We start from the raw sequence: 16,010 nt of genomic DNA on the forward strand, positions 1-16,010 counted from the left end.
GGGGGGGAGGCATGGACGAGGCGCTCCCACCTCACCTGGTGGCCGTTACGTAAAGTTGGCCGGCATAGACAGCCGTGCCGCCGTGCCCCCCGGCGGAGGGCAGGGTGCGCTTGTCCCGTCGGCATAACCTCCACTTACCTAATTGGCGAGGACCCCGTCGTCGTCCGGCCTGTCCCTCAGCTCAGAGACTGGCGGACGCGTGTGGGGTCCCCATTGGACCGGCCACCATTACGGGAATCCCCAGCCAGCCATGGGCTTCACAATCGTCAACGGGTTGCGTCGGCTGCGCGTGCTCTGGGGAGGCTCCGACCTGAAGGAGGAGGAGGAGGAGGGCCCTGACCTGGCGCCGCGCGCCTAGAGCCCCGCCCGCCCTTGGGCCTCTGCGGGGGGGAGGGGGTAATCGTACAGGTGCAAGGCCCCCACTAGACTAGACCGCACCGCACCAGCTCGAACCGAATAGACAACCAGCGTGTCTATGTACACACGCGTGTGCGTCTGGGTATGGCGCCCAGGCCGAGCGCGCCTGTCGTTCGTCTCTCTTTGTCGCACCAACGCGCGTTGGCGGGCGGGCCTGGCGGGCCGAAGCCGCGCCATGCATGTATGGTTCCCGGCCGATACACGTATAGGCCCCGCCCCGCCCTGCCGCGCCCCGCCGCGCCCCGCCCCGCCGCCTTCTGGTGCGCGGGACGGGACGGAACGGAATTCCCAAACGCGTCAGCAGAGATGATGGCGGGACCCCGGACGCGCGGGTGTCACCTCCTCTCGTTACCATTCCAATTTTCCACGTTTCTTTCTGGAATATTTACCGCTCGGGTCGGTGGGGTCGCCCTGTGTTGCCACGCAGGGGACCTGCCTTTCGCGCGGCCGCACTCGGCCTGTGTGTGTGTGTGTATCGACGGGTCGCCTCCCTTCAGCGAGGTCAGCCACCGCGCCTGGTAGAGCCTTGGGTTCTGGCTGGGCGCGCGGCGAGGCGCGGGGGGCGAATGCCAAATTCGTAGGGTCGCGTGCGGCACGCCACGCGCGGCTTGCGCGCTCCGCTGTCGAGAGCGCCGCCGGGCGTGTATTTTGACGCTGTCCTGCTGCGCCGCGGCGGACGCTTGGCTTACTATATACCACTACTACTCTAACGCGCTCGCGGGTTTTCCCTGGTCACGTCACGCACGAGTCGCGCGGGGCGACCGGCTCCAGCGCGCGGGGTCCGCGGGGTCCACGCGTGGACTCGGACACGCGTGGCTCCGGCCCGCCCCACCCACGGCCGCGGCTCGTGGCGTAAGGCCCCCGCGGCCCGCTCGTCGTCCTGCGGAAGTGGCCGTCGTCGTCGGTTGAAAGCGCCTCGCCGCGGCTGCACTTTGTCCACTTTCACTCCCTGCATTACCGCTCTCTATAGATATCTGCGATGCTCGAGCATGGTTTGATGGGTATTTAACGGCCGTCTTGTGTTTCCTCTGTCCCTGCAGGTATGATGTGCGTCCACCTGGCTGCGCTCAACGGTCACGCCGCGGCGCTGCAGTACCTCGTCTGCGCGGGGGCCAACATCAACGCCAGGGTGAGTGTTTGTCGGTCGTGTCAACACGCGGGCGGGTACTCTATAGGCTTCGGCCGCGTGCTTTCCCTTCGGGGTCGCCGCCGCGCGGGAGGGACGGCTCTTGCGCCCAGCAGCAAGCGGCAGCAGCAGCAGCAGCCGGGCAGCGCGGAATGGCGTGAAAGTCGGTCTGCCTGGCCCTTGTCCCGTGTGCAGTGTCCCCTATAGTTGGGGTCAGCATGCACCGAGAGGGAGGGGGGATTTATAGCCAGGTTTGCATTGAAAGGTCAAAGGGTTGCGACCGTCCTACCTAGTACGGTTTGTTCTGCCGCCCCCAAAAAATGTCCCACGAGCGTTTTGTTTGCATTTATGTGAAAGTTTAGCGGATGTATGCTTTTGTGCCACAGTGGGCCACTAGCCCCGGCCAGCCCCTCCGGTGACGATTTTCGGTGTGGTTTTCGCTGTGCTTGGCCAAGCTGGCCAAGCTACGGCTGGGTCGGAGTCGGAGCAGGCCGCTATACATGGCTGCGGCTGCCTGGGTGGCTCTGTCTGGGAAATCCCTTTGCCGCCGAGGCGAGGCGAGTCGAGGCGAACGGTGCCGCGCCGTCCACCGAGCCCAGCCGGGGCCACACGCAATCGCGCTAGCCTCAGCCGAGCCGAGCCCGAGCTGGGTGTTGCCCAGCTGGAGAGGGGCGGGGCGGGGTGAGGCGGGCCGAGCGAGGCCGCGCGGGGAGGGGCACATAGTCCGGTGAACTGACTTGGCAATGCTAGGGCTGTCGACGAATAGACTTTTATTTGGGCGCTTTCGTGCGGGGGACAGGCAATGAGTGCTTTTGAAAGTTTGAAGCATTATCATTCTGCACCCTTCGAAGTGAATAAAATTGGATTGTTTTCGTTTTTACAGGAGGCGAAGAGTGGGCGCACCGTACTGCACCTGGCGGTGGAGTATGAGAGGACAGCTGTCCTGCAGCTTCTCCTAGAAGACGTGCTGCAGCTGTTGCAGCTCGACGCCACAACATACGCCGGACACACGGCCTACCAGCTTGCGTCCTGTGTGGACGCGGCACTAGCCAACAGATTAGCTACGCGAGGCGCCCAGCCCAGGGCGTTCCCGGTCGATGACAGCAGTGAGGACGAGGATGACGAGGAGGTGAGGACAGAGGACACAGACTTCTAGGATTGAAGTGCAAGCTAATCTTGAACTGCCGACATATTGTACACTTTATTTTGAGTTTTCGATTTGAATGAAAGAAATTTTTTTGTGTGCTTTATGTCAATAACATTCCAAAGTTTCCACATTTTTTCTTTGTATAAAGTGTTAGATACGTATAAAAAACTGTGATTTTGTGCTATAGTGCCTTAGTTTATGTAGTGTATCACTCAATAAGAGATTGTTGTAAAATGCATAAGGCTTTTAACTTTTTTCTACTATTTGATTGTTATATGGTTCCTTGAGTTCAGAATTTAGTCATCAATGGTTTCATATCGTTATTTGTGTACTTTTCAATAACTGACGTTACCATTTCTTTCTTTTTTTTTGTCAGATGTACCGGGCCTACCATGGCAATTGCTTTCAACAACTGGCCACTCAGATAACTAGTTGAGGTTTCATGCAGTGTTTGTCAGGTAACACTCTGCTCTTGCAAGTCCATACTCATTTTCCAGATTTGGATTTGGGGATCAAATTTGCAGGCTGATTTCTTTAGTAACCATTAGTGAACCTTGTTAATCAGACATGTATCAAGATAAAGTAAGCTGAGTCCAACAGAACCATCACCTAAGATGATCTTTGACAGGAAGTTACAGTAGTAGTATTAGAAAAGCCAGCCAGATTGTGTATTAAAAATAGGACTGCCCAACAGACTGATTGACTGACTGTGAATATATGAGTGCTGCCTGCTTTATGTCAATTTAATTTTAGTATTGAATTGCTTTTTGTGGCACAAAAAATGGAGCTTTAGATTTCCACTTCTAAGGATCAAGTGATTACATTTTCATTGTTAAAGTAATTAGTATCTAAATATAGCAATCATTCCTTGTTAATTAGTCACAATTGCGATGCCAAGTAATGCTGTGCAAATTGGACAGGTTTAAGGAGAATTCTTGGCAAAACATTTGAAAATTATCTGAAGAGATTGGCTTTGGACCATTTGTTGCAATGCAAGTGTACTTGATTGTCACACATTTATGCTATCGTTGTGTATTAGAGGAGATAGTCATATGACAGCCACTGAAAACTCAATGCTATATTCCATAACATTTTAAATTAGAAATTCTCAGGCTTCTAGCTGATACTGGTTACAAGCCATGCATCAACCTTCTCAAATTGATGTTACTATAAAAGGAAGTAAAGCATATATTTTTAGATATTTCTCTAGAGTGCTTTCTGAATTAAAGTTCCATGCAGAAAATTAAACGTAGTGGTTCTGTGTGCATAACTTTCAAGAATATTTTGTTGTGATCATTTAATGAACCAATCTGTGACATTGTCATTGTTTCTCCATTTTCTTTAAGGGAAAATGTGATTGAAATATATTTGTGATTCTGTTACATTTTAAAGACTGGGCTTATGTGTGGAATCAGAGGCAGGTAGTCCTTTGTCTCTTATCCATTCATTGTTTAAAAGTACAACTTTTACTCCTGTAATCATGTTTTGATGAGTGCTGTCAAACATTGTATCCTATTTATTTCTAGCTATAATTTTTAAATGACGTAGATACTTATTTTTTCTTTTATACTTCACAAAAGTTACTGTTCACCCCAAGCTTTATGGTCTGCATCAACTGCATAATCCAAACGTGTACAGAAGGCTGTCTCAAGTATTAAATAATAAGAATTCTGTTTGCAATGTTCAATGCAGTTTGGTTATTTGCCGATGTGTCTGCTAATACCTGCGTTTTTTAAAAAGAAAATTGGCATCATACTGTTTTACAAAAAAGATCCGCTTCAGTTACTGAACTTAGACCACTATTGACTATCATGTTGTTCCTTCCTGATACATGTATAAGTGCTCTTGATGGGTGTTTGTAAATAAGATGGTGTGCAGAATGCACACCAATGTATGTATTCTAACATCTTCATTCATAGTTCCAATGTCATGGCAGCAATAGAGACTTTGTTTTCAATTTGCCGATAATGCTCTAGAAAAAATGTTGTCACTCTTGGTTTATTTTTACTATAAGGTTGTATATAGTATTGTAAATATTTACTCTAATACATCTTTTAAAGTGTTTATTTGAAGTTACAAATCTTTTTATTTTCCCATTTCAGAACACTACATTTATCACAATCGTCAGTCTTAGTAACTTGAACAGAATAACACACTACCCAATCTCTACAAACAAAAGAAATAAAAAAAAAAATTGATTATTTAACAAGACAAAAGTTAAGGAATAAAATTTGTTGCAAGCATGTACTGTCATTAACTTTAAAAGGTACTAAAACCAATTAATCTACTTTTTTCAATAAAAACTAATTTGATTGTTCATTCGTCAGAATTTGTGGAAGCAGAAATCTGCTTTTTACTATTGCCTGGTTTTTGCTTTTTTTTCTTCACCCTGGGACCACTGTTTGAAGTTCGGAATGTTATGCACTGCAAAAGGAGACTTCTTTTAAAACATTGGGGGCTACAGTTACGAGTGCACATGGTTTTAAAGGAGACTTAATTGGAAATTGAGATCTGTGAGCAAAACAAACCTTTTCATCCAAAAATGACATCAAATCTTGGATTTTAAATTTAAAACCATTACTTCTTAAGTCAGAATGAAGCTTCTCAATCCATATAGGTTCATATTCAAGAACTTGTTGGTGAAGCTTAGTGTCGTTTGTTATAAAGTCATAGACAACTTTTGGAAGATTTTTACTTGCTAGAATAGAAATTGAATTGAACATGATACAAAAGAATAGGTAGACAATTTCAACTAAAGAAACTGTAAATTGCACTTGTTCCCACACCAGGCTGGTTGGATTGACTGCACAGTTGAGGTTCTTCACAATCATCCTCCATAAACTTTATTTCTTGTAAACTGGTATTCACTTTGCTGCAAACCATATAAAACCTTCATCATGAGTTCTATTTTTGTATATGAAAATTTTTTAAATTTCTTTCAAGTTGGGCTAAAGACACAAGACCAGATAAATTAATCCCCACCTTGCTTGCTCATCTGAATCTGAGTCAGAATCAGAAGTATGATCTTCCTTCTGAACAGGTTCTACATTTTTCCTCCCTCCTTCACAACTAGAAAATGTCAGTTTTCGGGAATTGGTCTGAGCTAGAGGCTGTATCTCAACTGGTTGGCTTAAGCTATGTTCCTCTTGAAACCTGTGGTTAATACATAACAGTGGTTATATATGTTAGACTAAATATAATTATAGAATCAAGGCAAAATGCTAGAGGAGGAACTTGAGGAGGACTCTCATAAGCTACAAGATTGTGCCAAACTAACCTCTCATCAGTTGCCTCAGGAACCCATGGATGAAGTTCACTGTAGATATGACGGAGCATTATTTTGCCCTTGCGTTTACCAAGGGTTGGTTTCAGACCAAACTTCTGCAGCTCCCTCTGAAACAAAATATTTAATCTTTTGAATGTCTCTTTTTTCCTTTCTCCTGTAAATAGATGTGAAATATATAAATTAAACAACAAAATGGTTCATTCAAACATTTGGAATGCATAACACCTACTTTCAGCTCTGGTGTTTTCATAGCACTATAGTTAGCCAATGGAGTAACATTATCTTTTAGAGATGAAAGAATTCGATTAACCGGAGTTCCCTTTGTGTCTCTCTGAGTAAATTTTCCACATTCTGCTTGTTGTAATAATGTTTCATTAATATTAAAAGAGTCATCGAGAAGTGCATCAAAACCAGAGGATGTTGGTGGATTTAGAGTTCTAGTTGGATTTCTCAGGAGGGTTTCAGAGTCAGAGGGGCTCTCTTCTTCTACATCTTTGCCCTTTTCTGATTCAGAAATCACTTGAGGTGAAATATTTCCAGGAGAGCTATCACTAAGATTATGGATGTGAGGTGACCTTGCGCTAGCAGTTGCAATTTTATGCTGCTCATTCACATCAAGAGGTTGTGGGGAGACTAAAAATGGGTCATCATACTGAAGGTCCTCAAACCCATCCCACACAGGACTTACATAAGTATCTTCAACGTGTTTAATCAAATCAGGTCTTTCATTATTGCACTCATCACCTGAACCTACTCTATGATTTGCATCCTGTGGATGTGGATCTGGATCTGGATCCATTATTCTACTGTCTTCCACTGGTCTTGAAATGATTTTTTCTTGGTATTGCAGTTCACTATCAGATGATATGCAAACTTTATCACTTAAGTCTGCACTCTCATTATTTTCAACAACAGCAGGAGATAAACTAGAATCTGAATCTTGAGTCAAATCGAAAAAATCAACATGAGCATCTTTATTTTCTGAATCTCTATCTGAGACGTGCGCACATTTGCGCTTAGAAGCACTTTTGTCGCCATCTTGAGAACTGTTTGAAAGCTTTCTTTTTGATTCATTAGATAGACGGCTAATTTTTTTCAAACAACTTTGATTAAAATCTACAATTTCAGTTTCGGCACTTGCAACAGAGAAAGCAGGAGAAGCAGCAAATGAATCTTTATCAGATATATCATCATCAGCATTGGCAGTGGATGAACAAAGAAAATGAGATGATGCATTCTCACAAACAACAGTCTTTTCGCTTGAAATGGAGGTAGCAGAAGGAGGTCTTCCAGTAACGCTTGAATCAGTTTTAAGATCATGCAGATCAGGTGATATCCCTTTCGTCTTGACAGCATCAGGGCATACCACATTGGGCTCCTTAGTTGGACTTTCCTCTGGTAATTCTGCAACTTCCTCATCACCAAAGATGTCTGGAGACGAGCAGAGGCTACGGACTTCAGACTCATGAGCAGTTATTTCACTGTAGATAGAATCAGTTTCACTTTTTGATGATGCTTTAACTGGTGGTGTAGATAAATTAGTTAAAGTTTTAGACAACCTTTTAATACAAGATGATCTGCCCTCATCAATATGTGATATTGAGTTAGAATCAATGTCATTCTGTTGAGGTTCTTCACTTTCATGACCTCTACTTTCAAAATCAAATGATGTTGAAGTTTGATCCATGTTTCTCACAACATTCAGGACTATTTGTGAAGCTGTCAGGGAGGCAGTTTCTTCTTTTACAGCACACAGATATTGTAAGAGGTCTGAAATTTTATAATGAGCTGCAAGCCAGGTAATACTAGTCAAGTCTCCACTTAAAACACGTATGGACTTCACAGAGCCACAGTAAACATATTCTAGAAAAGCCAAAGCAGCAGCATGTGGGGTTTTTGACCACATAATTACTTCTACCTGATTCCCAGTAAGAGAATTACACTGCTTTGATATGTCTCTAAGAATTCGAGGACAGCGGACATTAAGAATCAACTTGTGTGTAGGAATTTCCCTTCCCTCTTGAGGATAGATCATTAAATCACTCATGGATGTGTTGTTTACCATACCTGCCCAGTCATTGAAAAGTTTTGCTCTTAGTTTCATTTCAATATGGGCAGGATTCTTCAATTCATTCTGCAGAGGAGAACTCTGATCGGATGAACTATCTTCTTCGGTAGGAGATGTGGAGACTATGTCAACGTCCTCTTTCTGTTTCATAGACTGAAAAATGACGAGAAAGTAACTTTTTGTTATATGCACAACATAGCAAGACTTATTAGATCGACTGTCATCTAAAATTTAAATGAAGTGTGACAAATCCTGAACTTGACCGGTTGTTGCTGTAATGGCCACACCACATTTAAATAGTTGAAGATTGTATGTTTTACCGTACCTTTGATGGTGTATTCATGCGGCCAACAACTTGTGATAAATGCATTACTTTGGATCCTATTTCTACTTTGCTAGGAGATATAAAGCCCCGCAAACTTTGAACATAATAAGAGGCTCTATCATTTTTGGATGGAGAGGTAAAAGCCTTGGACCACAGTATATTCTCCTATAAGAATAACCATTGTTGAATATTTAAACGGCTGTACATAGATAAGTAAAGTACAAGCAATACTAACCTCATCATACACTTCTTGAAGAAATGTGGACTTTAAATTAACTGCATTTAAGCTCTCTCTTTTATTTACTTCAGTTTCTTCAAGAAGTACCATTGCCACTTTTTCTGTTATTATTTGCTGCCTCTCTTCAGCGGTACGTGTTAACAGAACTGGTTTAGATTTTGCTGCTGTGTTTGCTTTACCTAAAATAAATTGAGAGGGAACAGATAACAAACATCGAGAACTATACGCTGATGACAAAGAAATACCATGCAGAAAAATTTTCTGAGTACTTTCTCTCAAATAACATCTTGCTCACCTCGAGTTGAAGGGAGGTTTGGTCTAGTTTGGGCTGCTTCCAGAACAGATTTACTAGTGAATCCGAAGCGATCTAATGATATTTCTCTTGCATTATGTTCTACAGACAGTTTCTGATCCTGCATGGATAATGAAAGCGCCATTGCCAGTTGAAGATTACTATCCATTTTAGGCACTTGGCGATTCTCCTGGGCACATGAATACATAAAAATGAAATTTTGACTAAATTTACAGTGGTTTACAGTGGTAAAGACAGTAATCAGTAATGTAAAGTTAAGAACCCTTGAATGAAATCCACTCTACCTTCTTCACTGACACTGTTTTTTTAATAACTGCAGGAAGTGGTTGAACATCAGGCAAACCTAAAACTCTTCTTTCTGCTGCTTGTCGTTTTTGAAGTTCCAGTATTTCAATAAGTCGATGGGTTGGGAGTTTGTGTTTTGAGGCACAGCTTTTTAAATGGGATGTCTGAAGACAAAAAAAAAAAAAAAATCAAGTCAATTTAAGTTCAATAAAATACAATACAGTAATTTTAAGTGCTGCTTTGTAATTTTTTTAAAAGTATACCTTTGATAGAAGTTTCTCAAAAATTTTATGGCATAAAGGACATTGGAGAACCTCTACATCTGTCTCGTGAGCGACAGATATGTTCACGTCAGTACTTGAGATATTTGTATTTGATCCAGGTTCAAGTTCACGGATATTCCCGTTTTCCTCACCATTTTTTATATCCTGAATATTTAACTGAATAGACTGAGAGAGAGTGTTTTTTTCAGGATTATCCTCCCCAAGCCTTGTGATATTACTCTCATCCTCAGTAAGGCCACTCTTATCTACTTGCTCATCAGTAGGGCAATCTATTCGAGATGTATTAGTGATAACTTCCTTAGAATCAGAGCAATCTTGGAATTCAGGGTCGGCTTGGGCAGGCAATTTACTTTGAAAAGTTGCCTTGGGCAAATCCTTTTCCTCACTACTACTGGACTGTGTAAAAGTTTCATTCCTTGTTGGCTGATTCTGAGATTTAAAAATAGGTGGATTGGTCGGATCCCTACAAGAAAAAAAAAAAGGGATGATTATAATAAAATTAAAATGCCACATCCTCTACATAGAAGTCACATCATGGTTTCCAATTGATAAATAAAATTTAGTTGGGTTTCATAATTAAATTAAGAACAAAAAAAATAAATGGATTTAAGATAAAAGAGTTGTCTTTGTTCAAACAGCAACACACAGGGGCTAAAAATAAAATAAAACTGAGTAAAGAAAATTTATTTATGTTTAAATTATAGATTACAGATTATGAAAATCAAAGTGTCTATCATTCCTATCACTTAGAGTAGGATATTTAATGTTAACACTACCTTATGTTGCAATTAGTCTTCGAGCACGGCTGATTCTCTTCAATTTCCTTGTCAGAGCTTGCTGAGACGTGTCGCTTGAGCTTTAGTTTTTTTTGTTGCCTTGATGGTTGAGACAAGGAAAGGGAAAGAACCCTCCGTTTTGGCTGTTTATCCATGTTTAAAGTTTAGTCTGGGTACCACTTTTGGTCTTGTAGCGCCCGTTCTTTTTGCTTTCCGGCAAACTTTTTACTCTCTATGTAACCCTCCAACCACTTCTCATCGCTCCGTTGTCTAAGTTCTTCTGGTGTAAAGAAGTGTATGTTTTTATCACGTAGATAAAAGTATCTGAAAACAAATGAAAAAACATTTGTAAAAACTTTATTTCAAGGTTGTAGGCAGAATAAATCATTACGAGGAACATAGATGAATAAAGACAACAATCATCACCAGCTATATAGCTAGAAAGCCGAAATAATTCTATGAATGAGATGATCTAATCATGTAATGAACTTTCTCGATCGTTTCGTAAAGTTCCCTCGAATGAAGTAACGAAAGCTGTCGAAAAGACGTTTGGTCCACAAAATCATTTAAAAGTTCCCAGATAACCTAACTGTGAAAACCCCGCAAAACATAACATTAACCATTTGAGAAAACACGAGATTAATTCGAAAGGCAACTTACGCTAGGGTGAGTGAAAACCCCCATATGCAGAGAAAAGCGACTCCAGAGGCCTTGTTGACATACGAATAGGTAGGTGTTCCTTTGAGACCACGGGGTTTGGAAATTCGGTCTTTGAGGTCAACCATTGGCACTATTAGAGCGACAGAAGACCAGAAAACCACTAAACCCGCTTAAAATCTCAAGGACTCAGAACCAATGTGACAGTAATGAATAATTTGTTTTCTTTTCTGTCATTTCCCATGAACTAGCAGGTTTTGCTGGGTGCACTGTAGTCACTGTGCATGCGAACGCAAACACCTTCGGCACGGCTCGACCCCCCCCCCCCCACCCCCCCCCCCCCCCGTCCACTCCACTTCTGTTTTCGCCGGAGTGTGCTCAGTTCTATCCAACAAGAATGTGTGACCATGAGTGTGTTTTCTATAGCAAGCTAGCGACAGAGGGGTTTTCCCTTGATGAATTATAATGTGATGCTGGCAAAAGAACAGTACAGTTAGTTGATGTAACGCGTGGTGGAGATAGGGACAACAGTACTGTTCCTTATTGTCAGTAAGCTTAACTTAGCTTAACTTCCTGGGGTGGGATGGATAAGAAAGCAAGGAAGCAACTTTTAAGTTCATCAGTTCCTCGGTTGAATTGGCAATTTTATTATTATCAAAATATTTAAAATAACTTTTGGGCACCAGTCAATAACCAGCACCTAACACAATTCAAATCAGAGAGACAAAACACCACCATGTGTAATTACAGCACCAGATGATCAAGCTAGTGGCAACACCAACAACAAAATAGAAAAAGAAAAGAAAACGAAACAAAGAAGCAATTAAGGGTTTGACAATGTTCGACTTCACGAAAATAACTAGTTGCATAGTGGTAATCACATAAATAAATAAATTGACTTCCATCTAGATTAACGGCGAGGATTGGGTAGACGAGGTGCAGGTGCTGATGAGGCTACAGTGTAGCTTTGGCCTGGTACACCATGAACCCTGCTTAACAATACAGGGGGAACAGTTCTCTGTACGTTTGGTGGCATTCCCCGGAGAGTCCCATGGACATTAGCAGGTCTAATGGCGGCGGCAGGAACTCCCCTCTGAGTCCCAGAGACATTACTGGAAGGTCTAGTGACGCCGCCTCCTCTGGTGCGAACTCCTTGCTGGTGGGTGGCGTGACGAACTTGAGTCTGAATCATCTGATTCGGAGCTGATGACGATGGGTGGGCCAAGGGTGGGCGCTGTTGCAGCAATAGCAGCTGCCTGTGCTGCTGTAAGGCCTGAACCTGAGCTGGAGTCATGACGTGTGAGGTCGATGGTCCCCCTGCCAACATAGGAGCACCCCTGGAAACCTCAGTCTAGGAGACTGTTCTCTAAACTAAATAGATGGACAGTATAGTAGATATCCTGCTGGGTCAGCAAAACAACTACTTGACATTACCTGTTTGTGCCTGGGGCAGGGACAATGGCGGGGACAGGAGCACGGATGTGATAGACATTGGCTCCGTTGGGTATAGATGGCACTGGTACCAGAAGCCGCACATTGTTTTGCACAGTGGTCACAACATTATGATTGACGTTTTGCAGTGGCAGGGAAGTAGCAGGCTGGTTGGGGGCAGTTTTTCTTTTCTTATAAGGGTTTGCTTCTATGTTTGCCACATGCGCTAAAACTGAAACAAAATTAAAACCATTACATTAAAAGAGGATCCATTACCACATCTTGTGTAGAGACAGTACTGAAATTTAAAGGAGCACCAGCACAGGTTGTATGTTACCTCGTCTCTCTTCAACAATTTCCTTTCTTCTCTTCTTCAAATCATCTGATAAATTTTCAACCATTCTATCAATAAAACTGTCAAGAACAATTGATCTAGAATTTGTAACTGATGGTGCTCGACAGATTGGGCAGTCCTTTTTCTTTTCCAACCAGTTTGATATACATAGTTGACAAAATGTATGGTTACAGTTGAGAGTAGTTGCCTAGGACAAAACAATACAAAAAATAAGTCAAACTAAAGCTGTCGTCAATACACATGCTTAAGCATTTCCATCTTTACATACCATGACAAATAACTCATTACAGATGCTGCATTGCAGTTCAGATTCCATAAGTTCGCCAAAATTTTCGACAACCATTCTTCTGGCTTCCAGTTCACTTTTAGAAGCTGCTTCTTTGGCACGACTTGCCTCTTCCAATTCTTTTTCAAGCAATATTTTTTTATTACTAGTGGTGTCTAGGTCAGACTTTATTACATTTAATTCTGCTTGAAGCTTTTCAAGAGTCTTTGCATTTTCACCCTCCTTTTTACTCTGTTCTCCTGTTTAGGCATTACAATGATATTCAGTGATTGCAGAATAGTGAATTATATTTGAAAAAGGATATTGTTCTTACCTCTTATGTGCATTTCAATTGCAGCCTTCTCTTCATGAAGTTTTGTTATTTCCAACTCCAATTGTGTCCGCATAGCTTGCTCTCTTTCTTCAAGATCCTTCTTAAGTTGTTCTTGTTCCCTGGCTCTTAGTGCTTCTAGCTCTCTTTGATGTTCTTCTGCTATACGTTTCAGCTCAGCTTCTCTATCTTGCAATTCTTTGGTAACTTCTTGTTTATGTCTATCTAATTCTTTTTTTCTTTCACTTTCAAGTAACTGAAATTAAAAATAAAAACAAATAGATTTTACAACTAGTCTACCTTTTCACAGTCTTCTTTCCCTGTGAACAAACAATATATACCAACAAGCGAGATGATTAAAGAAAGTCAAAATTGATACCTCTAACTCCTTTTGTTTGGCAAGATACTCGGTTTTAAGTTTCTCCTCTCTCTCCTTTCTCTCTTGCTCAATTTGTTCCTCCTGAGCTTTTAATTCGCGCTCCCTTTCTAAGAAAGCTTTTTCCTTCTCTTTTTCTTGTCTCTCTTTCTCCTGCAATGCATTTTGCAGTTCCTTCAACCTTTCTTCAAATTCAATTTTCTCCTGAGTGCAAACACATGTAATTGTATAAAAGGGTTTTGAAAAAAGAAATGCCTAGTAAACAATACTTTCCAATGGCTATAGTAATTTCAATTTTTTTTACAGACCTTTGAAAGGTGTTCGGCATCTTTTTCCTTTTCAGCTTTCCTCTGCTCTTGTTTTTCCTCCTCCTGATGGGCCATCTTCTCCAAATCCTGAATTCGACGACGCAAGGCTTCTTCCACCTCACTCTTTTCTGCGGCAAGTTTTTGTTGCTCAGCAAGTTGGTCAGCTAATTTTATCTCCAGTAGTTTTTTTTCCGCCTCCAGCCTACAATGTTAGTTAGTTGAATTAAACAGATACATAGTGTAATAATGAGCACACCATCAAACATACCTTCTTTCGAATTCCTGCCTTTCCTCCTCAAGCTTTTCAAGAAGGGCTTTATTCTGCTTTGTTAATTCTCGCTCAGCAACTTCATAAGATGTAAGTTTACTTGCTAACTCTGACGTCTTTTTTAAGTGGCTTTCCTCAAGCCTTTGTTTCTCTAGCCTTAACTGCACCTCAAGCTGTTCTTTTTCCTCAATTAAGTTGTTCCCTGAGGAGCCTCCCTTCTTTTCCAGATCAGAACATAACTGGCGGTTTCTGAAAGGAATATAATATAAATATTCTCAAAACTGGTACATTACTTTATTTAAAAAAGGAGAAGAAATCACTTGATAATCACCTCTCTTCTAATTTTTGTAGCTGGTTATTAAAATTGTCACGAAGTATCTTTTGTTGTATTTGAAGTTCTTGTCTATCAGCTTGATTTTGTGTTATTGATTTTTCCAAATCAACTTTCCGGAGAGAAGCATTGAACTCAAACTGACGCCGTCGTTGAGCTAGTTCGGCATCCAAATTTGACTTCTTGGTTCTGTGAAGATAAAAGAATTTATTTGCTACAAAATTGTTGGGATGCTGTAAAAAGAAACATCCTAAAAATGTCTCAAACACACCTGCTCTTGCATGAGTTGGAACAGTTTTGGCCACGGGTGCAAAATATATAATTGTACTTGTGCGATTCTCCCAGTCTGATATGATCGCCATCATTCAAAGCAACAGGTTCGTCATTTTTCAGGCGTTTTCCATTTAACCAAGTTCCGGCATTACTCTGTAACAAAAATGCAAAAATACAAATCCAGCAAAACCTTACAGAGAGAATAGCACGTGAAACATTACAGAAACATAGTATCTCACCTTGTCACACAAAGTCCACAATTTTGTGAGTTGAATAATACACTGGGTTCGGGAGATGGAGACATCCTTGATATCATATGATGCATGTTTTGCTCGCCCGATCATAAACTAAACAGAAAAAAACTCCTTAAAAAAGAATGGCGCTTACCAGAGTTGAATAATGTTTAGTCTAACCTTAAAACCAAAATTAATTGAAATATATGGCGTGGTATGGAATAAAAGATATGGAGTATTCACACGAGGTTAATTATAACCACTTTAGTTGATTTCACGCCGATAATCACAAAAAATCTGGTGCCGAAAACTATAAAATGTTACCCAGCCCCGAACAGGCTACCCTTCCGATATTTACGATGCAAATACTTACATTGTCATTATTTATGCGAATGTCAACTTCTTGTCCGTTACTAGGATACAAAACTGCTAGTGTATCCATAGAAAACGATGGGAGAATCAAAACAAATTGTTAGGATAAATGTACAAGAAGGAGCAACAACGAAATCACCTGTTTGAACATAAACGAAACAGGAGGAAAATTTGAAGATCGTTGGTCGAAACTGGTGAATCGACCAGTCGAATTATTCGAGCTATGCGAGCTGTCGATGTTTTTGATCGATAGTGTTCCCAGCAAAACAGGGCCTGTCCACTTCGGGGTTTTCAGAAAGTGGAGGGGGAAGCTTGGCGGGCAAAAGTTTCGGGGTCCAGGGTTACCTCTCAGGCCACTTTTAGAGCTAAAATACCATAGAGCAGTAGCAATAGCGAACCGTTATCTTTCTATCGAAGCACTGCCGGTGAAACCAGCCCGTAACGTTCCGAAGAACACTGAGTGGGAGCCTCGGAAATCAAGACTGTTCAATATTTCTCGCACAAAAACCCAAGTAATGCAGTGCGTTCGAATCGGGAACTCAAAT

At 41.9% G+C, this 16,010-nt stretch overlaps 3 protein-coding genes across 5 annotated transcripts in view; 1 reads left to right on the forward strand and 2 right to left on the reverse strand.

The window, feature by feature from the left end:
• Window positions 1-4,762, forward strand: part of LOC113204144 (NF-kappa-B inhibitor cactus) — a gene marked incomplete in the record, with an annotated part of 11,699 nt that extends 6,937 nt beyond the window's left edge. The window contains 3 exon segments of the mRNA XM_052269162.1: window positions 1,458-1,546; window positions 2,427-2,672; window positions 3,067-4,762. Of these exon segments, the coding sequence (XP_052125122.1) occupies window positions 1,458-1,546; window positions 2,427-2,672; window positions 3,067-3,126 (395 nt within the window).
• On the reverse strand, window positions 4,739-11,244 carry LOC113204143 (uncharacterized). 2 transcript variants are annotated; one of them, XM_026419174.2, is made up of 13 exons: window positions 10,926-11,244; window positions 10,266-10,589; window positions 9,469-9,952; window positions 9,205-9,369; window positions 8,903-9,089; window positions 8,605-8,786; window positions 8,370-8,534; window positions 6,206-8,197; window positions 5,968-6,083; window positions 5,673-5,843; window positions 5,477-5,562; window positions 5,219-5,388; window positions 4,739-5,114 (listed from the first exon to the last, which is right to left on the reverse strand). In XM_026419174.2, the coding sequence occupies exons 2-13, from the start codon at window positions 10,418-10,420 to the stop codon at window positions 5,007-5,009; spliced, it is 3,981 nt and encodes a 1,326-aa protein (XP_026274959.1). In that variant the 5' UTR covers window positions 10,421-10,589; window positions 10,926-11,244; the 3' UTR covers window positions 4,739-5,006. The 2 variants fall into 2 exon arrangements, with proteins under 2 accessions (XP_026274959.1, XP_026274960.1); XM_026419175.2 differs by lacking the exons at window positions 4,739-5,114; window positions 5,219-5,388; window positions 5,477-5,562; window positions 5,673-5,843 and having other exon boundaries at window positions 5,982-6,130.
• A 286-nt stretch (window positions 11,245-11,530) lies between these two features.
• On the reverse strand, window positions 11,531-15,651 carry LOC113204220 (E3 ubiquitin-protein ligase rnf8-like). Of its 2 annotated transcripts, none has more exons than XM_026419307.2 (12): window positions 15,467-15,650; window positions 15,100-15,207; window positions 14,859-15,013; window positions 14,588-14,776; window positions 14,257-14,505; window positions 13,989-14,190; window positions 13,684-13,884; window positions 13,308-13,560; window positions 12,977-13,233; window positions 12,691-12,895; window positions 12,357-12,585; window positions 11,531-12,259 (listed from the first exon to the last, which is right to left on the reverse strand). In XM_026419307.2, the coding sequence occupies exons 1-12, from the start codon at window positions 15,533-15,535 to the stop codon at window positions 11,833-11,835; spliced, it is 2,544 nt and encodes an 847-aa protein (XP_026275092.2). In that variant the 5' UTR covers window positions 15,536-15,650; the 3' UTR covers window positions 11,531-11,832. The 2 variants fall into 2 exon arrangements, with proteins under 2 accessions (XP_026275092.2, XP_026275093.1); XM_026419308.2 differs by having other exon boundaries at window positions 11,903-12,239; window positions 15,467-15,651.
• Window positions 15,652-16,010: the final 359 nt, after the last annotated feature.

This window comes from Frankliniella occidentalis, unplaced genomic scaffold (genome assembly GCF_000697945.3).
Source record: "Frankliniella occidentalis isolate FOCC.00 unplaced genomic scaffold, Focc_3.1 Scaffold4, whole genome shotgun sequence".
In the NCBI taxonomy this organism is placed as follows: domain Eukaryota; kingdom Metazoa; phylum Arthropoda; class Insecta; order Thysanoptera; family Thripidae; genus Frankliniella; species Frankliniella occidentalis.